This window comes from Perna viridis, chromosome 7 (genome assembly GCF_037379345.1).
Source record: "Perna viridis isolate PV_CMFRI_1.1 ecotype Kerala chromosome 7, ASM3737934v1, whole genome shotgun sequence".
In the NCBI taxonomy this organism is placed as follows: domain Eukaryota; kingdom Metazoa; phylum Mollusca; class Bivalvia; order Mytilida; family Mytilidae; genus Perna; species Perna viridis.
The window spans coordinates 49,320,409-49,347,060 of NC_142451.1; the positions used below are offsets into that span (position 1 = coordinate 49,320,409).

Genomic DNA, 26,652 nt, shown 5'->3' on the forward strand with positions numbered 1-26,652 from the left:
GTACACGGCCTATATGTTTTGCACGTTGGGCATACGCCCTGTATAGGTCGTATAATTAGCGTACAAACTTTGGTGTGTACTTTGGATCATATATAACCGATGATACATTGGGTATATTTGGTGTACACGGCGTATATGTTGCACGTTGGGCATACGCCTTGTATAGATCGTATATTTCGTGTGGAAAATTTGCTGCTTTGCACGTTGGGCGTATACTTGTCGTACAACTTTGGTGTATACTTTGGACCATATATAATTGATGATACATTAAGTATACTTGGTGTACACGGCGTATATGCTTTGTACGTTAGACATACGCCCTGTACATGTCACGACCAGTTTCGTGATGCGCTTAAAAAAAGTAAAACACCCTCTCTAAAGCAGAAAGCCAACAAACCTACAAGCAAAAAAGTCAGTACAACTTGCGGTCGTATAATGTTATGGGTAGTCCTCGTCGTGGTCTGGGGACACGTCGTTTCCGTGCGATAACTTTAGTTGTAGTTGACGAATTGTTCTGAATTGTTGATATGATTTTACCAACTAAGAAGGTTCCTATTTAATTTGGACTTTATTGCCTCTGCCGCTTAAAAAAAGGGACCAAAAAGGGTGAAAATACGTATTTTATTAAAACCCATGTAGATTGTTATTTTTTCGATTTTGTATATTCTATTTTTAAAGTGTTCTTAATTTAATTCGGCTAAACAAATGTACAGCAGATTTTATGTGTTTTGGACCGTTTTCAAGTTATAGGGGGTCAAAGTTAGGCAACGCCTAAAAACATTTTCATAACTTTTTTTTGTCCGATTTCGAAATTTTTTATGTCACTGGACTCTTCATTGGATTCCTCATTAATAATCCTGCCTGCATTTTTCAAGAATATTTCGGATATCTCTTACGGTTTTCGAGTTATAAAGGGACAAAAAGGTCACACCAGAATAAATCGGTTTTGTTTTTTTTGTCCGCTTTGGAAAAAAAAATTCAAAAAATTATTTTTGCAATGTTTGTACAGCTTATTATATCTTATAGCTAAAATAATTGTCAGGAGGTAATTAGACGATCATGAAATACGTTGATTTTACAATGTTTCACCAGCGAATGTACAAGCGCGTGTCTACACATTTCAAAATACTTTGATGCAGGCACGCTGATCCCGATTTCACCAGGACATCATTGCATATAAGCAGACAGGAGTGCGCGCAAGGGGTTGGGGTGGGGAGCTTTCTTTTTCCTGTTTTCTTTTCAACATTTCTTTCATTATTTTATCAGATCTGCTAAAATCGTAATTTTTTTATTCATAGCGTCCACAGTCATAATAATTTAATCTAGTATCGTAACTTTTCAATACTTTTTATTGTTTTTTTTTTAATTGACGTTAAAAGAGTTTTTACGTCGCAAAACAGAACGTTACTTTAGAAACGTCAAAAATGCGCTTTGTGACATGTTTGTTAGACACGGTTTTACATATATATATAACCCATTTGTTAAGCCAAAGAAAAAATGAAATGATAAAACCATAGAGGAGGATGAATACATTTTTAAGTATATGAAGAAATAGACTCAACACCATTTGCCTTTTTGAACAATTCGTTCGAATTTCGCATGGTGTACGCGTGAATAAATAAAATATACTAATTTTAGATGTTGTGACATTTTGGTTAGACATAGACAAAATGCTGCGCTTATATACAAAACCGAGTAACATTATTTTTTAGAATATACTATCTGCAGCATATATACATGTAAAATTCAAAATTACATAGTCATTAGTTCACTCAAGGCTAACGAAAAAAGCTTTTGATAAAGACTGGGTAGCACGCAACGTGTAGAAAACGTCGGGAAAAAGACAACGTGACATCACAACATACGTGCGTATTTATCTACTATTAGACAATAAAACTCATTGTTTTTTTTAGAATAAACATGATATTCTGAATATTTACACAGTCCTTTAAGCGTGAATATACTTTGGTAAAAATACTATTCGTTGTTATATTTTACAACCGTAAGCAAGGAAGTAGCCAATGGCCAACGTCGATAAAAATTAAGATTTGTGACATAATTGAAATACGGACAAAAAGGCTTTTAACAAAAAGACTGATTGAACATTTAATATATATTAGCATTGGAATTATGTAATAAATTGTCAATATAGTTAATAAAAGCCCCGATTAAAAAAAGCTGTTCGCATAACTTGAAAAATAAATGTATAAGATTTTGTCTTCAAATCTATTTCTTTCCATTTTTGCGGTGTCCACATCAAAGGAGAGAAAAAAAGTTTGTTGTATCAAAGTACGCCAAGAAACAACTTAGATATATTGGTGAAATGGGAAGCAAGCATTTTTAATGTTACCCTTTCCACATATGAAAATGGACGTTCTTGTGATCGAATAATGCTTTCCCTCCACAATTAACGGATCTTTCAAAGATTTATGATTGTAATCTTAAAACAACAACCATTGTCGAACATTTTAATACCTATATTGCCTTTGATAACTCCACATTCTAATAGCAATATTTCGGTTTTCGTAACCAGCCCCGGTTCAATCGAATGTGACACCAACGTATGAAAGGTCCGTGTAGTTCGTGCTGAAAATTCGTTGTATACTTTGGGCCATATATAGTAGATGATACATTAGGTATATTTGCTTTACACGGCGTATATGCTTTCCACGTTGGGTATACGCTCTGTACAGTGCGTATACTTGTTGTCTAACTTTGGTGTATACTTTGGACCATATAATACCAATGATACATTATGTATACTTGGTGTACACGGCGTATATGCTTTGTACGTTAGGCATACGCAATGTACAGATCGAATAATTATGGTACAAACATTGGTGTGTACTTTAGAACATATATAACCGATGATACATTGGGTGTACTTGGTGTACACGGCGTATAAGTTGCACGTTAGGCATATGCCTTGTATAGATCGTATAGTTCGTGTGGAAGATTTGTTGTACACATTGGGCTATATATAGCCGATGATACATTGGATATACTTGGTGTGCACGGCGTATATGCTTTGTACGTTAGGCGTACGCCCTGTACATGTCGTTTGTTCGTGCTGAAAATTCGTTGTATAATTTGAGCCACATATAGCAGATGATCCATATAAGGTATATTTGCTTTACACGGCGTATATGCTTTGCACGTTGGGCATACGCCCTGTACATGCCGTATAATTCGCGTACAAACTTTGGTGTATACAATTGACCATATATAACCGATGATACATTGTATAGACTTGGTGACACTGCGTATATGCTTTGTACGTTGGGCATAGCAACCTGTACAGGTCGTATAATTCGCGTACAAACTTTGGTATATATATTGGACAATATATAACCGATGATACGTTGGGTATACTTGCTGCACACGGCGTTTACGCTTTGTTCGTTGGGTATGCGCCCTGTACAGGACGTATACTTGTCGTACAACTTTGTTGTATATCATTGGACCATATATAACCGATGATACATTGGGTATACTTGGTGTACACGGCGTATATGCTCCGTACGTTAGGCATACGCCCTATACATGTCGTATAGTTCGTGCTGAAAATTCGTTGTATACTTTGGGCCATATACAGCAGATGATACATTAGGTATATTTGCTTTACAGGGCGTATACGCTTTGCATGTTGGGCATACGCCCTGTACAGTGCGTATACTTTGGACCATATATAATCGATGATATATTGGGTATACTTGCTGTACACGGCGTATATGCTTTGTACATTAGGCATAGCCTATAAAGTACCTAGACAAGTTCTCATCAACAAGATAAAAAACAAAGACAAAAAGTTTCTTTTCAATAACAGAAAATAATATGTTTTTACTACTAAACAGTAACTGTTTGATTATTCTAAAAGCCGTAATTGAATATGTAAATAAATGTTTAGCCTTGTCAATTAAATAAAGTATTAGTTTAAGGTACCTCCACTCCAGATTTTCAATATGATTGTTATTAGAACTGTCATGTTTTGTATGTTTAGATTTGTGTTTTGTGTCATAACCATTTATTGTAAATGTGTTTGAACGAATAAACATTTGTCATTAGTCATTTTTTAAAGTTATCGACCATTTCGAGAGCGAGGGAAAAGGGGGTATGGGTTTAGAATTTTGGAAAAAAACATTTCTCCAGTTATTCATTTATTGAAAAATAACTCCCCCATTAATAACAAGCCAAATTTTCAAATAAAAATATTGATTTCGCTTGCTGCTTAGATATAAACAAAAATATTGCATTTGCGAAGCAAACATTTTCATCCGGGTCGACCTGCCTTTTGTGATGTCCTTTATTATTTTTACGAGTCTCACACAGACGGTACACGTATGGTAAAGCTCACGATGATCGCTGATTTAGGCAATGCAGGTTACAGACCACCAATTCAACCAATGAGCACTTGGAACGTACGCAAAAATAGTCCTACGCAGAAATTACCCCTGTTCCTCATAGTGCTGTGAAAAAAGTTCTCATCTTATTTTAAAAATTTAAACAGTTTCTGAAAGGAAAAACATTTATGTACATTTTATAGGTGCATTTGGCTTCTTGTGATGTGAAGCCTAATCTCTATAATGATTTTTAAATATACCCCTATCTTGTGAAAACACTGGGATTTCCCATGCTATTTATAGACCCTTCACTTCCGGTGACCAGTACTGCACTGCAAGTCTGCTAACCCCACATGCCATTCTGAGGATTGTGAGCTGACATATGTAGAATCATGTTGATATATAGTCATCTGCAGGTTAAAGTTAAGGTAAAGTCCAGAGAAGCCATTGAATATTGTGAAATTAGCATAGAAGCCTATGGGAAGTGGAATTAGTGGTTTTTAGCCTGCATACTCCATATTATTTTCCGTCATTGTTCGCTGTTTAGTATCCCTTTTGTTCATTACACAAGGGACATTTTCGCAATATTTCAAACGACTAGATTCTATATCGTATGCATTGATTTTGAGCCAGAAAAAAATTAAAGAACGCATCATGATGAAAAAGACATGTCCTGGTGAAACGCTATTGTCATCACACCCATACGCATTCGTTCTCAGCAACGAGCTCCGTCAACACCACTGCAGTTTTTGTCTGAATAGGTACGTATGCACACATTGAACTTGCAAGTTGTTGTAAACTGACTGAAAAAAATTCATGATCTTGAGGTTCGAAGAGGTACTCGCACAGAGTCACAGGCTTTTGTGAAATTTGGCGTATTGATAGTATTTACTCTTACCTTATGCCAGAGTTTGCCACAACTATGCAGACCTCATATATCACCTAGACTTCTCACAATTAGGTATCTGGAACAGGGTTATGTTGCTACAAGGTTAAAGTCATCACTACAGAAGTTTTATGGTTGTCATCATGGACTCCTGGATTGTTATGGTGTATCCATCTGCACATTGAAAACTGATTTGTTCAACTTGTCATAGATTTCCTTTCCTCTTTTGTCTACCCAAGATTTGACTTTTAATGAGAAAACTCTGCGGTGTTTCTAGAAAAGCAGAGGATGCTAACCCCGCGGGTGCACCTGGTCCATGCTCCCAGTTTTTGTGGAGTTTGCTTTGTTAGTTTGTATGTATTGGTTATTTTATGTTCTGTGTTGTGTGTGTCTGTTTTCCATGTCTGGTCTTTGACCCTTGATTACATTCTTTTGATTTCTGCTAGAATCTTGGTTCCTTTAATTACTCGTTAAAGATGCAGGTCCCTTTGAACATCTCTAAACAAAAATTTGTCAAAAAGATTTTTTGAGTTCCAGGGTTCTCAATAAGTTTTAAGGTAGGTGGAAGAAAATTAAAAGGTGGCACCATTGAGGGTCCTTAGGCCTGAACTGAACGCCGGAAGCACTAGGGGGAAGAGCCCAAGAGGGGGTACCCCCCTTGCTCGATAGGTGTGGGGTCCGGGGGTCCCCTGGGAAAATTTTGAAAATCAAGAATGCAGGAGGTGGTATCTGGGCTGTTCTGAACAGATTTTTGTTCACTTATCCTTGATGCAAGTATTCCCATTTTTTGGAGCTCATTTTGCTCAAACTTGAAAATTTATGTGATTTCTTTTCAGATTTGCTTTGCATGTTGTTATATCACTAAGCTATTCCGGATTTGATTGTATGGGGAGGGAAAGACACTTTTTATTTGGACCATAACGTTTTAATTGATTTTTCTCTCAGTGTTTTTTGAAAATGAAATTTTGAGAAATGTTTCTAGTGTTTTAACTACACTACAGGTTATAAAGTGATTCACATTTTACACAGATGTGTCTACACTGCTGCAAGCCAGATCATATAACAGAAATATGTTAAAAAATTAGAACCATTTCTATATATATTCACTTGTCTGAATATACCTGAAATATTGCTGCTCGGATGTTAAACCCCAACAATCAATCAATCATTAAATATATTTACTGCTAACTTAATATGCTCTTCTGTACTGCAGTTTAAGTGAGCCAACATTGTCATCCATTGGTGCCTGTCTGGGTGTTGTCCATTTCCTCAAAAGTCTTCTGTAAAAAAATTATTCTGTGACTTCTTGGCAGATTGAATTACAATTGGCTTATATTATAAAACATCATTAATAGTGCATAAAACTGTGTCTTTCTCTCTTGCAAGATATAATTAGTGTTCTATTTTAGTTTTTGCCACCAATTTATAAAGTTACTACTTTTATAACTATATGTATTTGTATGATTAAAGCTATTGTCATACACACATGTACAATCATACATTTGTCCTATTTCAGATGTAGCAGTTTAAAGAAATGTTCTAAATGCAAAGTGTTAAGATATTGTGGATTATTGTGTCAGGTAACATGCACTTTTATTAAATTCATTTGTTTGATTTTTTTTCAAGAACCATATAAAAACCATTTTATTCATATATCAGCATATCATATTTCTATGATTATTTTTTACCTCTGTGGTAATATCAAGCTGCTCCCTGTAAGGCATTTCATTTAATGTGAAATAGCTAAAATTCCAAGGTCTATGAATAGTTTACCTGTAAATGTGGTTCTCTCTACTGTTTGAGAAACCTGGAAACTCCTAGCCATGCACAATTATTGGGGTCTATCTAAACTGTGGTTAACTCAACAAGGAATACTCACATTGCCATTTAGATTTATGGGGCATATTAATACTGGAGGAATTTAACTTTTTAAAAGAAATGAAACTGGCATGAAAAAAAACAAAACAAGTAATCAAATTGAAAAAGAATTGACATGAATGTGGTACATTGTAGCTGTACTCATATCACATTTGTCAAGATATTGTAGCTGTACTCATATCACATTTGTCAAGATCATCAAAACTAATGTTTGTTTTTTATATCAATTTGATGAAGTGCTGAGGTATTCTTTATTGAATGGTATGATTGATGAAGTGCTAAAGTATTCTTTATTGAATGGTATGATTGATGAAGTGCTAAAGTATTCTTTATTGAATAGTATGACGCTATACAATAATAAATTTTGTTTTTTCAAGTTATTCTTATTTTTTCAGCGTGATGATTGGTCTGTACACAGAGATGAGTGTAAATATCTACAGAATGTTACACCAAACATACCAGTGGATAGTGTAATTTTGATGCTTAGACTCATCATAAAACACAAGGTATTTACTGGAATTCGACTTGGATGTATCAGAGATCTTTACAGACTTTTTGTCCTAAATACAGGGTAGCCTTCCTGAATGCCCATTAGTCATTACAATGTATATTAGATCTGTTTGCTTTTACTGATTCTCCATAGTTTCTATGAATTTTTAGTGCAAATTACACTCTACAGAATGTGAATCTCTCCTTAGTATCTTTGTTCAATTCACACAAAGTTCAGTATTTTACAGATCATTTTCTTAAAACACAGTTAAAAATATGGATTGTTTTCACGTAGTATAAACAGGTCTGATATAAAAGTTAACGTCGAACCCTGAGGTCTGATATAAACTTCCATGAGGAAAATTTTTAGTATTATCCCAAATCCTACCTTACAGAAGTATATTTATGCATACTCATGGATTATCTCACAGTTAAGTTGAAAAGGTCCAAATATCAAATTTAACAAAACATGGCTATAAAATGTGCTGATTTTTTTCAGGTAAACTTTTGGATGGTATATTTTGCTATTCAGAACATGTATTTAGATAAAAAAGTACAAATTATGCAATTTTTTTTACCAAAAGATTCATGCATATTTTACCCTCATGAACAGTTTGAAAAGTTCTTTTGAAACACTACTACAAGAAACCACATCACTCTTGAGACATTTTTTTTTTTCATTTATATGGTGAAGTCACAATTTAAATCATCATTACATCAATAGTATGTCCTTCAAATTTTGTCATCTTGTTCTTTTCAGCAAAATGATTATGGAAGACCTGACAAGTTTTGGGAATGTTGGAGAGAAAGCTTTATAGACTTTATGTCACGTTAGTCTTTTTCTCATAAATATTTCTATGAGAGCAATCATTGAGAGTATATAACTTTACTATCTGTATAAGCTCTCTTACAGATTGTTTGCAAGTATTTTTTTGGTTGAATTTGTGTTTCACAGTAGTTGATTATTGGATTGAACAGCTATTTTTGGTCGTTCATGCATGTATGAACAGATCTCTCCACTCCCAAACATTACATTTGGCCGTTCATGTAATGTTTGGGAGTGGAGAGATCCGTTCATACATGCATGAACGACCGAAAATAGCTGTTCAATCCTTATACTTCTGTCTAACAGTCAAAGTTACCCTCTGAGACCCTCAGTCAGTTATATTGATATACTGTGTTTATGTTTACACTTCAATGCACGCACATTCCTTTGCACACGTATGGGAGAGTGAACGAATATATATGCATAATCGGCTGCACATTAACAGTGAAGGCGGCATGGACGATGTGATTGTTGGCATTGAAAATACGAGATGAAAACAATTCAATAGGAATAAAATTATTAAGCTATTACAACAAGGAAGAAGGAAAATTACAACAAGGTGTTTTCAAGGGTTCAGTCAGACTCACTTATAAGTTTCTTTCCCTGTGCTGATAATTACTCTCTGTAAACAAACTTGACCAGTAAAATCAGTGCACGTGTAATAAACTATTCTTACAGCTATATTATGCCGTTCAGTTCGTTGCCACACTCTTTCGAACTACACAGCCGCCATATTGGTTTCAAGTTCACTGGTGGTCATGCATGTATGAACCATCTGGCGAAGTTCATGCATGTATGAACTTTCTGGCAACGACATTCTTGACCAATCAAAAACGGCTATAAGCATGAAGAATCTCATGATTAGAATTATAGTGCATTTTCCTCACTTTGTTCATTTGATGTGATAATGATGTAGGAGTAATCTAGGGAACCAAATTCCAGCGGAAATCAAAAGAATGTAATCCAGGGAAAAAGACCAGACATGGAAAACAGACAAATACAAAAAGAACATAATGTAATGATTTTAATTCATACAAAGTTACAAAAGTAAATGAGCAACTTGGACTTCACTAAAAACTGGAATCATGGACTAGGTGCATTGGTAGGGTAAGCGTCCTCTGCTTTTCTAGAAACACCTGCCAAGTTGCTCATAAAAAGTCAAGTCCTGGATAGAAGAAAGAGGAAAGGAAAACTAGGACACATTGAATGTCATAGTTTTACATTAGGATGTACTAATGGCACTAGAATTGTTATATACCAGATTATTCCTGTGAAAAAAATCAGTAATCAGTATTGATTTTTGCAATTTTGAGTTACAGACTTTCTTGTAGTATTGTGGTAAATCGGGTTTCCTGTCATATTGACAGTCACTTGTTTTACATATGATTTTATGTACAAAAAGGTAAAATTATGGTAACTAACACAAAACAATCAGAAGATGAAAAGCTGAATAATAGAGGTAATGAGAAATGGTATATTCCTATAAAACTTTTACATTCATTTTACTGGAATCTTCCACATTAATTTTAATTTGAGACTCAATTCACTTTGAACTTTGGAAATATGTCTTTGCTCCTTATAGAGTTTTTAACGTCTCTTTTTTCTCTGGAGTTCTGTAAGTTGCTGTGTCAATTCTGATATCTTACAGACAGAGAAGAGATAGAGAAAGATAGTGAGAGGATGGACCAGTTTTCACAAATACTGTTTACTCTGAAGAAACTATTAGATACAGATCTGCCACCAGCAACAGATGTGCTGGATATATTCTGTAAGGTAAATCGTCATCCCAGTGTTGTGTCAGAGATATCATCCATATGACAGGGTATGTTCTGTAGAGTCAAGTATTTGTCAGATATTTGATGTATCAGAGGGAGCATTTTCTTTAAAGTTTTGTCTAGATACTTTGTATTAAGACAAACAACCTTTGTTGTCCCCTTAACTAACCATGTAAAGGAGTAAGGTTACCATCAATTCTGTCGCCCTAATCATGTAAAGGAGTAAGGTTACTGTCTATTCATTTTAGTCCTAATCAATGTAAAGGAGTATGGTTACCATCAATTCTGTCGCCCTAATCATGTAAAGGAGTAATGTTACTGTCTATTCATTTTAGTCTTAATCAATGTGAAAGAGTAAGGTTACTGTCAATTCTGTCTAGTCCTAATCATGTAAAGGAGTAAGGCCAATGTTGCTTCTGTCTAGCTCTAATCATGTAAAGGAGTAAGGTTACTGTCAATTCATTCTAGCCCTAGTCATGTAAAGGAGTAAGGTTGCTGTCAATTCTGTCCAGTCCTAATCTTGAAAAGGAGTATGGTTACCATCAATTCTGTTGCCCTAATCATGTAAAGGAGTAAGGCCACTGTTGCTACTGTATAGCTCTAATCATGTAAAGGAGTAAGGTTACTGTCTATTCATTGTAGTCCCAATCATGTAAAAGAGTAACGTTACTGTCAATTCTGTCTAGCCCTAAACATGTAAAGGAATGAGGTTTCTGTCTATTCATTCTAGTCCTAACCATGTAAAGGAGTAAGGTTACTGTCAATTCTGTGGAGTCCTAATCATGTAAAGGAGTATGGTTACTGTCAATTCTGTCTAGCCCTAAACATGTCAAGGAGTAAGCTTACTGTCAATTCTGTCTAGCCCTAATCGTGTAAAGGAGTAAAGGTTACTTTCCTTTTATAGTTCACCTGGCCTAGGGCCATGTGAGCTATTGCCATATTGGTGTCCATTGTCGTCGTGGTCAGTCGTCGTCATTAACAATTATACAAAACTCTTCTCCTCTGACACTTGAATGTTCCTTTGGATATACTGCATAGAACTGATGTGGGGATTTTTGATCTGTTGAAAAACATGGCTGCCGTTACTAAAAATAGAACATAGGGGTCAGACAGTAGTTTTTTCACATATATCTCCTAAACCGTTAGGTTTATTCAAATTCTTTCAATAGCTAAAATGATGCATATTATTAGGACTACAAAAGTCTTCAGACTCCTTGTAAGAGTTATTGCACTTGAAAGGGGAAAAATGACTTTTTTTTAAATAGTTTTCAGTCAGTATCTTGAAAACTGTGATAGATTAAAAGAAACTTTTAATTGTTGAAAAGATCTTGTAATAGTCCTACCAAAGACTTCTTGAGTCAAAATTGTTGGACAACTTCTTATTAATTTATTGCCTTTGAAAGGCAAAATTCAACAAGGTGAGTGATTCAGGCTCCTGGGAGCCTCTTGTTTAGCCTTACACCAATGCAAGTACCACAGTTAACATGTTGACTGTTGTGTTATACTAATTTTTGTGGTTTTTGCTGTGACAGGTGAGCAAAACAATGATTTTTAAAGCTATGAAACACTTTTAAAACTGTGAAAATTGATACTTACAAATATTTTGTAGAATATAAAATCTGTCATGTATTTGGCTTAAACGAGTTACATACAGTCTTTAGGAAAATTGAGAACCATAATGATATTCAAAGTGATAATCAAAGGTTGCAATATCAATTTCTTAAATGGTAAAGAGATTCCTTGTTTTATGTTTTCCATGTTCTGATCTACTTAGTAAGCAATACTGCCAATATCAGAGACAACTCTCAAATTTTCTTATATTGGGTCAATGACCCATTCTTGTGACCTGACATGGGTGATTTCAATTCATAAAATGGGCCAATAGTATGAATAATGCATTATTTTGACCCCCAAAAAGGGACATTGCCCCATCCCTTCCTATCATTTTTTGTCATTTTTGTATTTTTAAGGACAATGGCCAATGATCCCATCCAAAGTGATCCCTGAATACTGAATACAATACATATTGTCTATTATGAAACAAAATCCATCAGTCAGGGGTTCTAATTAGGGTCTGAAGTCCAGGACCACCAATCTCAGATGTAGGACCTTTTAAACAAAATTTATTTAGGTCCTGGACCTACCATATTTATGTTAATTCTTATTATGCTGATTGAGGACCTTTCATTTAGAATGCAAAAAGCTCCAGGACATTGAAGCCCTATAAGCCTTGGTTGGACTAATGGCTGATGAGTGTTGATTTCATAAGATATTTAAGTTAACTTAATGTAGATCATGCCTAATATTTCTAGTAGATAAAGTTTCCTTTTTTTACTGGAAGATTACATTAAATGATCATACTTTAGAGTTTTATCGAAAAAACATAGGTCTGACACTGTACTTGCCTTCAAGATAAAAGCAGTTTTTATTTAGATTCTGCAGGGAATTTCACTATTTTATTACAAACTACAAAAAAACTGGTAAAATTTCTAAATTTCTTCAAAGAACACTTGACTGACATTCTTTAAAATATAAAAAAAGAAAATTGGGGGACACCAAACTTTTTCTTGTAATATTCAAAAAACTAAAAGTCCCATTACATTTCTATAGAACATTTTCCTGCCTATTATCTCTCCTCAAAAGAGACTTTATACAATTAATGTTTGTAATATTACCATACAATTTTTTTGTTAAAAATTTTTTGAAAATAATTCAGACATAGTTTTAACATCATTTTAAGCATGATCAGATCATTGAAAATATATATGTCTGTATGATTTTTGTAAGATGGAAAGAATGCTGAGTGCAATAGGTCTACCTTAAACAGAAATGAAAGAGAGATAAACCAATCAGAGAAAATTATAACGAAACTAAATTCTTGTCTAATTTACCCTGGTAGAGCAATAATTATCCCAAAGATAAAACATGAATTTCAATAAGTTAGGTAGTAAAAAGAGGTTAAACTTTGTCTCTTTTGGGTTTTTAGTTTAATTCCCAAACTATGCTTAATTGCAGGACTTTGCATCAGATTTTCAAAATGTCACACTCCCACCCAGACCATTCTAAAATGTTTTGGCCTCTTTGTATTTTAATTTGAGCTGTTCAGGAAAAATTAAGAAAACCCTGATGTGAGTTAATTAAAGGGAAGTTCTTTACATCGGTTTAAGTATGTTGATAGTTATGGTTTGGTAAAATGCAGAACTTTGTTAACTGTCATTTCAAAGGAAATTTAACCATGAGAAAGACAATTGTGTATTATGCAGAACAATAATTTGAAAATAAGACTTTCATAAAGAAAATTTTCTTCATTAAATTCAAACAGTGGAATTGCTTCCAGATTTTTATCAAAATTTACAGTATTAATGTTTTTTTTTTCTTTTAAAGATGACAGTTAACAGTTTTACTATTTGTGACGGAGAGTTGAATCCAGTTGGAGTAGGAATTTACATTAGGTTTGTGTATGTAACAGTTTTATTATTTGTGACGGAGAGTTGAATCCAGTTGGAGTAGGAATTTACATTAGGTTTATGTATGTAACAGTTTTACTATATGTGACGGAGAGTTGAATCCAGTTGGAGTAGGAATTTACATTAGGTTTGTTTATGTTACATTTTTACTATTTGTGACAGAGAGTTGAATCCAATTGGAGTAGGAATTTACATTTGGTTTGTGTATGTTCTTATAAACCAGCTCTAAGTTTTTAATTCAGAAAAAAACAGCTAAGATTTGCGCATCTTCCTTTTTCAGAGGATGAGTTATAGGTATTAAATAATCCTCATGTTTATCTATCCATCTGATATTCTGTTTATCTATCTATCTGATATTCTTTTCATTTATCTATCTATATGATATTCTGTTTTTCTGTCTATCTGATATTCTGTTTATCTGTCTATCTAATATTCTGTTTATCCATCATTTACAATATAGTTTCCTGATGGTTATAGAACAATACCTACAGAACTACTCCACTAAATCTATTACACATTGCTTATGAGGTATAGCCTTTTCCATTTGAAACCTTAAAATGCAGGATATTTTATTATACCCAGGCAACTAAGTTGCGAAGGGTATAATGTTTTTGACCCATCTGTCTGTCAGTCCGTCAGTCCGTCCTTCAGTCTTTCAGTCCATCTTCAACTTTCCTGACTTTTTTTTAAATGCTTGCAGATATTGATATAATTTTTTTGGTATAGAAGTTCACCATGATAAGTTACATGTCAAGTTTACGTTCCACTCTAATGATCTTACCGAAATTATGTGCCTTGAACTCAGCAAAATTCACAGAAATAACAGTTTTCCAGACTTTTAAGGCTTGCAGATATTGACATGATTTTTTGGTTTAGAAGTTCACCATGATAAGTTACATGTCAAGTTTATGTTTTGTTCCACTCTGATGATCTTGAACTTAGCAAAATTCACAGAAATAACAGTTTTCTGGACTTTTTATCTAAATGCTTGCAGATATTGACATGATATTTGGTATATAAGTTATCCATGTTAAGTTACATGGCAAGTGTATGTTATGATCCGCTACGATGATATTTACTTTGGATTAACTAAAACTCAAAGTAATCACAGTCTGGAGTTAGAAACTACCATTCTGAGTAGCAGAATTTAGTTGGAAGATAAAGGTCTAAAGCCTGAAAAACCACTTCTATTCCTTTTTGTACCCGTGTTTTTCTACATGTATTTCTCTTACGAACAAATTTACTTGAGTATCCAACATTGAACGCGTGGGGTATGTGAGCACATTCACTAAGGTTCTTAAATATTTTTTATATATTTGACAATGAATTTCTAATTCTAGCCAGTCTCTGATTGACTATATTTGATCATCTTTTCTCTTTGAACATTTAGAATGCTGGATATTTATTTTATATGTATTTGACAATGAATTTTTATATTTAGTCCATCTCTGATTGACCACAGTTGTTCACCGAATGCTGTTGTAACATTCTCAGGAAAGACACTAAATCTTAGAGCTTTGGAAAAGATTGATGATCCATCTCCAGAAAATGTTAGTAGAATATATTTAGTTTATGGATTATTTTTGCACACATTATTTCAATTCCTATAGTTTGTTACTATGTAGCTTGACAGATGTGTAATGTCAATCTGCTATTAAAATATTCCAAAGAAACATAGGTGTTAACCCTCCCATTTTTTGCGGGAGTCTTCTGTAATTTTACCTTTTGACCCGCAAAAAAAAGGTCTCCCATGCAGGAGGCATCGATCTTCCAGTTTCAAGAATTCCTCCCATAAAAATCTCCCATAATTGAATTTATCAAATTTTCGTCAATTTTTTTTCCCGCCATTTTTGTTATGTTAACAACCTCGTGTTTAGTGAAAGCGCTTTATTGTCAAAACTCTTGGGACTGCTGATTAATGTACGAGTCTCTCTAGAATTATCTTTGTTCCTTTTGACAAATAGCATGTTTTACAAATTTGAATAGTAAGTTGTGTCAAGAATTGATCAAACTTTGTGGCCGAGCACAACTTCTTGTTCCTTGTGGCTCAAGGCTTAGTAAAATTGCAGAGAAATTTTCATGTAAAAGGACTAAATGCACTCAATCAAAAAGCAGGCTATAGCACCAAGTCTTGAAGCTACAGTGATTGAAAACTGTAAACAGAATCCATTCAGTATTTTATGTGATAAAAGCAATGATAAGGGTGCTAACAAGTTCTTTGCTACTCTTGTTCCCACTTTTGAAGAAGGAAGCAGGTCCATCAAAACCAGATACCTTGACATGCCTGTGGTAACATTACAACATGGCAAAATCTATTTAATACTATACCAAGCATCACTTCTACTAACTACATGTATAATTCATATTGTTGATTCATATGTATATATCATGTATTTATGGTATTAATAAAATATTTGAAATATTATTTAATATATAACATAACAAAATATGTCGATAATGTCGTCAAGTAAAATCTCCTGCAATTTTATGATGGATTGTGGGAGATCTCAATTAGGTTAGACTAGGTTAACAGGTATGAAATAAATCATAAAGAAAAAAGTTTTGTAACTCTTGAAACTTAAATGTCACAAAATATCAACTTGATTTGTTTAATTTCATTATCATAACGTTATTATTTGTTTGTGATAATGTTGAAATTAAATAACTTGAGTGGTTATTTTGGGACATACATGTAGAGTGGTTATTTTTGGATATACATGTATTCTAGTTTCACTCATTATGAGACCTATAATAAGCTGTCTTTACAGACTAGACAAATTATAGTGTACTATTGTCATTAGCACAAAAACTCTAAAATGCTCTCATCAATTTCCATGAAACTTAGCTTCCTTCTAAATTTTAAGAATTTCTTCTTTTATAGTTTTGAGTAATGGAACTTGATATATAAAAAAAAGTGTGGGATATCCCCATTGGTTTGTTGTGTCCCTATATTGTATATTGTGTGGGATACATTCTATTTGAACAGTACTCGTTATTAACATGTACATCTTTTTCATTTGATTCAGATAAGAATAAGTTACATAGACCAGCTAGCACTGACTGTAGATAGACAAAAGCAGCTGTATAAACAATACTACTTCACCTGTTCATGCTCCATGTGTTTAGATGATAATAAGGTATGTTTGTATTTGTTCTACTGACTTTAAGACCACACATAAAATGGCTCTGCTTACTCATCAATTAAAGGTCTTTTAGTCAATACCTTGGTTTTTTTTAAATATTCAAAGGATGAAGTACACTGACTGATAAAACTGACCCTTTGATCTTCTGTAAAGGTGAAATTTGAATCAAAGCTAATTTGTACTAGCTTGATAAAAGTTTTTAACCTTAAATTAAATTGTCTCTGTGGACAAATTGTTTATACTGAACTAGTGGGTAATAATTACAGAAATATAAGAACATATTTTTAAAAAATTGCCAACCTGGAAGTAAATTACATTTTGAATGTGGTATAAAAGTATCTGCACCAGTAGAAACCCCAAACTTGTAATAATGAAGTATTAGATGGTTTTGATTGGGACAGTATTAAAACAAAATGTGTGAAACTAGACTTATTGATGACTTTTGGTCTGATTTTAAATGTATTTGGCCAGGATAAATGGAGAATTTCTTTTTTCACAAATTCAAAACACTATGTCATGTTTGAATTAAAGGTGTAAAATAGAGTGATCCTGTTACTGTGTTCAGGTCTCTTCTAACATTTCCATTACTTTACACGTTAAAAAAGAAGTTTTCCAAGTTTCACTCAGAATTCCTAGACAAATGACATCTTTAAGTTGCATACCATTGCGAAGCTTGGAAAATATGGCTTAAAAAATTATTAAGCTAATGGTATGATGATTGTAGAAATTCTTCACAAAATTTAATTGAATAAATAATACTGAAATCCACATTTTTACCTTTTCTGCTAAATGACAGCATGGAGGCAAATTACTCATGCATGTAAACAATATTTATACACTTCTGTAATAAATTACAATTATGATTACACATTCTCAGCTTAATTTTGACTATTGATCAGAATACACAAATAATGCACTAACAATGCATACATCTAGGTTCAGTGTGTTTTTGGTACTGCATAGAGGGTTGGCCATTTGACCTGGAAGTGATTAGTGAGACCTCAGATAATCTATAAACAAGTAAAAGTTCGTTAGTGTACCTTCTTCTTCCAAACCAGTAAAACTCTTGGTATACATTTGTTATCAAAAAAGAAAAAATTGTTCCGTTTTTTCTATCCAAGTCCTGTTGCTTATATAGTCTTAGTATCTTTTTATTGTCTTTACATTCAGTTTCTGCCGAAATTTGATAATAAATTTATGTATATTTATGAGTATATTTTTTCCTGTAAATTAGGACCAAAAGATGAATAGTATAGGATGTCACAACTGTTTCACTGGAGTTTTGGTGCAGAGGTGTAGTGGTAAGTAAGACTTGTCTCCCCTTCTTATCCAATGTCAGAACTGTTTCACTGGAGTTCTTGTGCAGAGGGATAGTGGTAAGTAAGACTTGTCTCCCCTTCTTATCCAATGTCAGAATTGTTTAACTGGAGTTCTTGGGCAGAGGGGTAGTGGTAAGTAAGACTTATCTCCCCTTCTTATTCAATGTCAGAACTGTTTCACTGGAGTTCTGGGGCAGAGGGTAGTGGTAAGTGAGACTTGTCTCCCCTTCTTATCCAATGCTGACAATATGAATAACATTGCATCTTTTGTCAAATTCAGGATTAAAAAAAACAATTTAAGCAGGTTATACCTAGGCTGCAACAGTTTATACTTGTAAACCTTGAAGCAGCCAAAAAAAGTGAAAATTGGCCAAAACCAGGTCAATGCATATAACCTGTTGAAAAGTTTGACAGTACAAGTGACAGTGACAAGTTATTAAGTTATGGCTTAAATTGAACCCAGAGGAGCTCGTTGATTTATTTAATATCCCCTGTAAGCATTTTCTGGAAAGGAAATTGCAGGGGAAAATTGTATTTAACAGCCTAAAATTACAAGCTGTAAAAGTTGAAGAACAATAAAACCATTTTGACCTAAATATAAAGGTATAATCCTAGATATCTTGTTAAATGTTTTTTTTTTTTTATGAATATATATTCTTTCTATCGCACTAGTCTGAAAATAATTATACTCCTCCAAAAATATGGGGGCATACTGTTTTACCCTTGTCTGTGTTTCTATAACGCTTTCTTCCGTCACAATTTTCTTTGCTTGTGTTTGACATATCTTAGAAGTTGAAATTTTCATTACATTTTTCTCTGCAACTTCTCATCACCGATTCTTCCTGTAGGTATGCCATATGGTGGGATCCCTCCATCCTGTAGGTATGCCATGTGGTGGGATTCATCTTTCCTGTAGTTATGCCATATAGTGGGATTCATCCCTCCTGTAGGTATGCCATAGGGTGGGATCCCTCCTTCCTGTAGTAATGCCATGTGGTGGGATCCGTCCTTCCTGTAGTAATGCCATATGGTGGGATTCATCCTTCCTGTAGGTATGCCATATGGTGGGATTCATCCTTCATGTAGGTATGCCATATGGTGGGAGCTATCCTTCCTGTAGGTATGCCATATTGTGGGATCCATTCTTCCTGTAGGTATGCCATATTGTGGGATACATCCTTCTTGTAGGTATGCCATATGGTGGGATTCATCCTTCATGTAAGTATGCCATATGGTGGGATTCATCCTTCATGTAGGTATGCCATATGGTGGGAGCTATCCTTCCTGTAGGTATGCCATATGGTGGGATTCATCCTTCCTGTAGATATGCCATATGGTGGGATTCATCCTTCCTGTAGGTATGCCATATTGTGGGATCCATTCTTCCTGTAGGTATGCCATATTGTGGGATACATCTTTTCTGTATGTATGCCATATTGTGGGATGCATCCTTCCTGTAGGTATGCCATATTGTGGGATCCATTCTTCCCGTAGGTATGCTATATGGTGGGATCCATTTTTAACTGAGGACTATGTTTATGTTCCTGATATGGTGATTGAAAGCAGGGGTATCACCAGTGAGCCATTGCTCACAGATTTCTTGTTTGACAGGCATCTTATTTTTTGTCTGGAGGTACCCTTTTTACTGCCTATGCTTTTTGTAGGTTCATTGCATTTAGTTTGAATTATTAAATAAAAGAAGTAATAGGAGTATGTTTGGTTTATGGCCCTGAAAATGAAATCTATCAAATCACAGTAAGTATTGCTTGATATTCAGTAAAATGTATGCTTAATTTGACAACAAAACCCTCTCTTGCAGTACATATATGCAAAACATGGAAATTTAAGTCCTAAATGGGGCAAAATTATGTCAATTCTGCCAAATTGGTGAAAACACTTGGTTTCATTACATATTTCTTTAAAGAAGGTATTGGCCACATACATTGACAACCAGTGGCAAATCCAAAGGAGGGATTCAGAAGGTTGGCATTCCCCTTTTTATTGGAGAATTTGTCATTTTCATGTGTAAAATTAGCAAAAAATGGTAAATAATGTTCTAGCACTCCCTTTTTCTGAGGAACCTCAAGATTGCACCCCTCCTTTTCAAAGTGTCTCAATCCAGCCCTGACAACTTAGATATTCTAGCCATGGCAGAATAGCATTTGGCCAATTTATCCGGGTTGAAAAAAATTATTGAAAGTTGCATTAAAATGATATTTCATGATGACATTTGACTTGTTACTTTTGAAACAACTGGTCAGATTATGTGTCTGTTAAGTCATCTTTTTAATACAATAATATTTCAATAAATCTTTTCAGTTGAAGTGCTAATTTTTCAGTAAATAACAGTGCTGGAAATGGGTATAAACAAATTCACCCCTTTGTTTTATCTTTTACTTTAATACACAGAAGATTGTTTTATATTTGGCAAGATACAGTTAAGCTGAACATTTATTTTTTAGATTATGGCCCATGTGATAACTGTGGTTCCAGTGTGGATGATTCAGGTCATGTACAGAAATATCAGGCAGATATATATAAAGCATCAGAAAAGTTCAAAAGTGATAAGAAAGAACGTATAGGTATCTATGTTGATATTTTATCACCCTGTCAGTCTGTCTGTCTACATTTTATGTAAGTGGGACTTCTCCTAAACTGCTTAAGGGATTTTGATAGAATTTTAGAAGAAGGCAGGACATCATATGAAGATGTGCATGAAGGAACATACTTATTGTTCTAGAACTCCAAAGGGAGATAATCCAACTTATAAGTGGTCTTGCTAAATCACTTCAGGGTCAAATCGCCATTCTCTATGTACTGTATTTTTCAGACTGTATGTCGATATTTTTTCAGCAAGTTGTCAGCCAAGAAGTATCATCCACTTTGACTGATGTGAGGATTTTTCAAGAAAATTTTTTATCTGCAATGCACTTCATTAGATTATAGTGTCTTTTTAAGTTTTTACATATACACAGAATTGTTTATTTAATACTGTGAAAGTTCTTTAATATGTGGATACAAAGTTTTGTGGATTACGGAAAACACAAGTTTGGGATTCTTGACTTTGTGGTTTTGAGGTTTTCCATATACATTTCAATGGGAATCCCCTTTTTGATGGGAACCAAATTTAGTGGTTTGGCCTTCTCACAAAAGCCATGAAAATTGATACCCCAAGGACAATAGTACTTTAACAGTAAATCAAGTTTATTATTTGCCATCTGACTTTTGTTTTGTAGACCTTTGAACTTTTAAATTCATTGTTTTATCGAGCTGAGCTTGGGTCTTCGCATTGTAAAATGGTTTGATTATAATAAATTGATAACATTTATTCATGGGGTAAACAATGTGTTTGGAAAACAAAAGTTGTCAATCAAACAGGCAATCAAATCTTAACTGAAATAACAACGTAATACATCCCTCCTAATAAACTGTTCAAAATATATAAACTCTACAACACATGTTTACCATTTTTTTTTAACTGGTAAAACATTGGATCAAGTATACATGTATCAGAGTTATCTGTCTTTTTTTGGCAAATCTATGCCCATGTACGGTATTTTGATACACATTACATGACGCAAACTAAAATCAATTAAATGTGTGACCTAAGTGGTTTATTGTTACTATATTTTAAGGTAATATATTTTGTTTGTAATATAAAATACCAAGTTATATTTTTCATTAATTAGCAGTTGTAGTTGACCTATACATCAGACTAATTTGACATCTGGGTGCCCAGGCTTGACATGTTTACAATTACATACACCTGATCTAAGGGCTTCAGTGTAACTGACACACAAAATAATAATAATAATATTACTAGTACATGTAGTAATAAAACTCAGGTTGTAGTTATACTTAACGATACCATTTAGAGTTATTTAGCTGGAATAATATGCTGAGAATGAACACTCATCCTTATATCTGCTGACACTTACATTTTATACCGAAAAATTAAAATTCACGTCTGAGCCTCAATTTATCTGACAAATCCAACTTATCTATGGCTTTTTAATGCAATTCAACTTACACTCCACCCCGAATTAAGGATTTTAAAACATTTTACTCCATTTAAAATGAGGGGCATGGTTTTTGTGAGCTTGTAGTATTTCTAGTTTAGGTTTTTGGTCAGCAGGGATTAAAATATACAAGCTTCCATACTTTTTAAGCACACTACACAACTGTAGTCAAAATGTGATTCCTTGGTTCCATTTATTGCCTCTTTTGAAATCACTGAATTGTTCTGCTAAATAATAATCTGTCCTTGTTGTGAACAATAGATATCAAGATTGTAGGGAGCTATCTCTTTTTGTCTTGATCTGTAAATATAATATATATAATTCAATGCTAGCACTTTTTTAAAGACTTATCTTTTCAATTTCAGACCCCAAAGATATACTAGAGAGATGTCTAGAGTGTAAGAAGAGACATGGTCAATATTTCGTCCAATACAATATATACTGTCTACAAATCCTGGACATAACTTTAGATGCTTGTATAGATTGTGGTGAATGGGATCAAGCTCTGCAGTTTACATCACAGTTAGAGTCACCTTACAGGTATTGATATTTGTTAAGTTATGCATCTTGCTTGATGCTTGAAACATGCCCTATGTTTAGTGATTGGAGTGTTCAAGTATCACCCCCCCCCCTAAAAAAAAAATCATGGTATGGCACCATGGAGTACATTGAAGAAGACATCTATTTATTCACGGTGAAGTTATTGTCCAGACATTAGGAAAACACTTGTTTGTAACCCCTTTAAGGTCTTTCACTCCTTAAAGGTTTAAATCTAAACTCCCAAAATCAATTCAAGTATGACCATAGTGGTAGAGATTTTATCGAACAATACTGTAAATATCCGTCTTCTTTTACTGGACTTAGTAGTTAAAAATTCTATGAAAAACTTGTTTTGGCCCCATTTTGGCTTTTATTCCCAAAATCTTAGGGCCATTCTTCCTTAATTCAATACTGACCGTGCCATATCATTATATGACTGCAAATTTTTTGTCGTCATATATAAAAAGCTTTACAGAGCGCAGCTTCATATGGCTGCATTGGTCAAACCCTGAACAGTTGGGCAAGAGTGGACACTATATTAGTTTTTGACACAATTAAGCACAGGGACTTACAATTCAATATGGACACAACTGGTTTTGACACTTCAGTACACAATATTTGAAATTCAAACAAAAGTTTTCATAATTAAAGTCCAGATCTTGGGGTGTGATCCCTTGGACCCCTTATAACCTGAAAACTATAAGAGATAGCTGTAATCTGATTAAAAATGCAGGCAGTGATTTTCATAAGGGATCCAATAAAAACATTTTTTTAATCAAACCAAAAATAAAAAAGCTAATTTTTGGGATGTGACCCCTTAGACCCCTTATAACTTGAAAGAGGTAAGGGATGTCTGAAATTAGATTAAATAATGCTGGGATGAATTTTCATTAAGGAAAAAAAAATAAAATTGAAATTTGACTAAAAAAATAAAAAAGCTGATTTTTTTTTGGTGGTTTTGGCCCCTTTGACCACCAATTCAAAAGCCACACGAGATATCTGAAATTTAATTTGAAAAAAAAACCAGGCACAGATTTTCATATGGAATCCAATAAAGAATTTTTAGCTCACCTGGCCAGGCCATGTGAGCTATTTCCATTACTTGGTGTCCGTCGTCGTCGTTGTCCGTCATCGTCAACAATTATACAAAACTCTTCTCCTCTTACACTACTTGACCAATTGAAACAAACTTGGTATGAATGTTCCTTGGGGTATCCTGCATAGGACTGATGTGGGGATTTTTGATTCGTCGAAAAAACTGGTCACTGTTACTAAAAATAAAACATATGGGTCAGACAGTAGTTTTTCACAGATATCTCCAAAACTGTTACGGGTTATCCAAATTCTTTTAATAGCTGAAATGAGCCATATTATTAGGACTACAAAAGCCTTCAGACTCCTTGTAAGAGTTATTGCCCTTGAAAGGGGAAACATGACTTTTTATTTTAATAGTTTTCAGTCTATATCTTTAAATATATAGATAGATATATGATAGATTAAAAGAAAATTTCAATTGTTGAAAGATCTTGTGATAGTCCTATCAAAGACTTCTTGTGTCCAAATTGTTGGACAACTTCTTGTTTAATTTATTGCTTTTGAAAGGCAAAATTCAACAAGGTGAACGATTCAGGCTCCTGGGATCCTCTTGTTTAAAATCAGACCAAAAATAAATCAGTCTATTTTTTTAAGGTGTGGCCCCTTTGAAAAAAACAATGTAAAACACATCAAATCTGCTGATGCAGTAGTTTACCAGAATTAAGTAAGGAACACAATAGAAAAGGAATTATCAAAATCAGGAGAAAAATAAACATCCTACATTGGTTTTGATAAAACACCAATTTTTACCCTTTTTTGGCCTTTTTTCTAAATCTCTAGGGGCCACAAAATTCAAAGTTAATAGGAACCTTCCTTTAGTGGTTAGTAAAATCTTACAAAAATTTCTTAACAGTTGGTCAACCACAACTAAATTTTACGACAACAGTGCCATATCAATATACAACATGGTAGTATTTAAAGTAATGAAGCAAGGTTAAGAAAGTGTAAAAAAAAATTGTTGTATAGTGATCTGCATTGGAAAACAAATGGTGGGTGATTTTTATTTGCATGATTTTTAGATGAACCTTTACTTAAAAGAATTTAATTCTCTGTTGCAGACTATACTATCCACCCAACAGTCCTCAGATTGGTTTGTTACTGATGAAGCAGGGAAAGATTCAACTTTACAGGGCAATGGTGAAGGAGGCAATGTTGTCTCTTCAGCAGGCTGAAAAGATTATACAACTAACACATGGCAGAGATCATTCATTGTACAGTGATATGTCAGAACTAATTGATCAGTGCAGGGAAGAAATGAGAGTTTCACTAGAATTTAGTAATCAATAAAACTTGGAAGCATATTTATTTGTTTGTGAACAGAATTTCAGTTTGCTTCAGTGGGAATTGGGCATAATGGTTTACTTCAGTCTACAATTCACTTAATTGGTCAGTTTTCTCAGGAGCCATTTCACAGCTATTGAATTGATCTACTCTGACTTTTAACACACACGTATAAGTTCGTGTGAGGCTATAAAGACTGTAAACGTATTAATTCTCGTGGTTTCTGAAAGTCAACATGTTCAAGGGTATTAATTTTCCCGGTTTTCAAGATTGAAAAAATAAAGTTTTTCAATCGTCTCTGCAGTATGTGGTTCCAATTTTGATCAGTTATTTTACCGTCAATATTTCAATAAATTAAAATAAATTAATAGCGGCCGTTAATACGACATAAACAAATTGACAAGTCTACATGTATAGTTTCTTCTGGCCATTTCAATCTAATAGTGTATTCTTATTCAAAAGATAAAAGAACTCACTTAATTGCCCAAGCCGTAGCTTATTGTAGGGATGAACTATTGACACTTTAATTGCATGTTTACGGAATAACTTTTTATTGACAGTTATCAGTGTGTGTATTTAAAGGTAATCTTTTATCGGTAATTACCTGTAGTGTGTGTTTGATACTTACATTTTGTTTTTGTTAATAGAATGTTTGCACAATATTGATTTCTGTTCTTTGATGTGACAGGTACTCTATGGCCATTGATACAATTCATTATGTAAATAAGATTATGAATTTAGAAATTATTACCCACATGCTTTTACTGTATACATTTTTACAATAGTCTTAGTGTAAATTCATACTTGATTGCATTGAATGATATGACCCTTACACAAAATGATGTTCTATTCAAAATTGTGGAAACCATAATACAATGGTCAAAAGGCTTAGTAATTTGAATATATTTTCGCGGGTACTAATTATCGCGTTCTTGAGGCAACTGCGAAAATTAATACATTTACAGTATGACAAATCTGATAGAGAATTTTAAGGTCTGTTTTATTTTCTACATGGAAATATATTTAAGCAAACCATTTAGAATCAGGTTCAATGTTTTTATATTGATAGTGTGTATTAAATATATAGAAACTTATCTAACATGCTTTGTTGACATTTCCTGATTTCATCTTATTCCAGGAAAAAATCTTTGGAACATTTTATTATACCCTACCACCTATAGAATTAAAATAAAATGTTCATAGCAATGTATTACTTTGTATGCCCCACCCATACAATTTTTGTTTAAACTAGAGGCTCAAGAGAACCTGAATCGCTCACCTGGTTAACCATTTGCTTATTTGAAAAACTTGAGGAATGAGACATGCTAAGTTAAAATCAACTAAATTGTCAAATGCAGGAAATGCTTTTCATAGCATTTTCATGACCTGGACCAGAATTTTGCTAAAGGCATCAGTTTTTGAATTTTTTTCAAAAACCTGTCTTATGACACCTAAGTTCCATTTTTAGTATAGGCAGCCATATCTATTCACGTATTAAAAATCACAAGTCATTTTGAGCACAATACACTAAAGAACTATTATGCTTATTTTCATTCAATGATCTTAAATGGTTTTAAGAAGATTTTTAAAGTTG

At 33.7% G+C, this 26,652-nt stretch overlaps 1 protein-coding gene across 2 annotated transcripts; it reads left to right on the forward strand.

The window, feature by feature from the left end:
• Positions 1-4,755: 4,755 nt before the first annotated feature.
• Positions 4,756-26,260, forward strand: LOC148613110 (histone-lysine N-methyltransferase SMYD3-like). 2 transcript variants are annotated; one of them, XM_088595155.1, is made up of 12 exons: positions 4,756-5,101; positions 6,743-6,806; positions 7,500-7,610; positions 8,354-8,423; positions 10,068-10,192; positions 13,579-13,652; positions 15,103-15,211; positions 16,688-16,798; positions 18,039-18,105; positions 20,586-20,705; positions 22,508-22,682; positions 24,836-26,260. In XM_088595155.1, exons 1-12 carry the CDS (start codon positions 4,995-4,997, stop codon positions 25,062-25,064), a joined length of 1,362 nt encoding a protein of 453 aa, XP_088451281.1. In that variant the 5' UTR covers positions 4,756-4,994; the 3' UTR covers positions 25,065-26,260. The 2 variants fall into 2 exon arrangements, with proteins under 2 accessions (XP_088451281.1, XP_088451282.1); XM_088595156.1 differs by having other exon boundaries at positions 4,757-5,101; positions 13,579-13,646.
• Positions 26,261-26,652: the final 392 nt, after the last annotated feature.

Excerpts from the sequence above, each read along its gene's own strand:
- LOC148613110 (XM_088595155.1), top strand. The coding sequence starts at position 4,995 with ATGATGAAAAAGACATGTCCTGGTGAAACGCTATTGTCATCACACCCA. Across the intron at positions 5,102-6,742 it reads TGCAGTTTTTGTCTGAATAG|ATGTAGCAGTTTAAAGAAAT; the intron begins GTACGTATGCAC and ends GTCCTATTTCAG. Across the intron at positions 20,706-22,507 it reads TGATAAGAAAGAACGTATAG|ACCCCAAAGATATACTAGAG; the intron begins GTATCTATGTTG and ends TTTCAATTTCAG.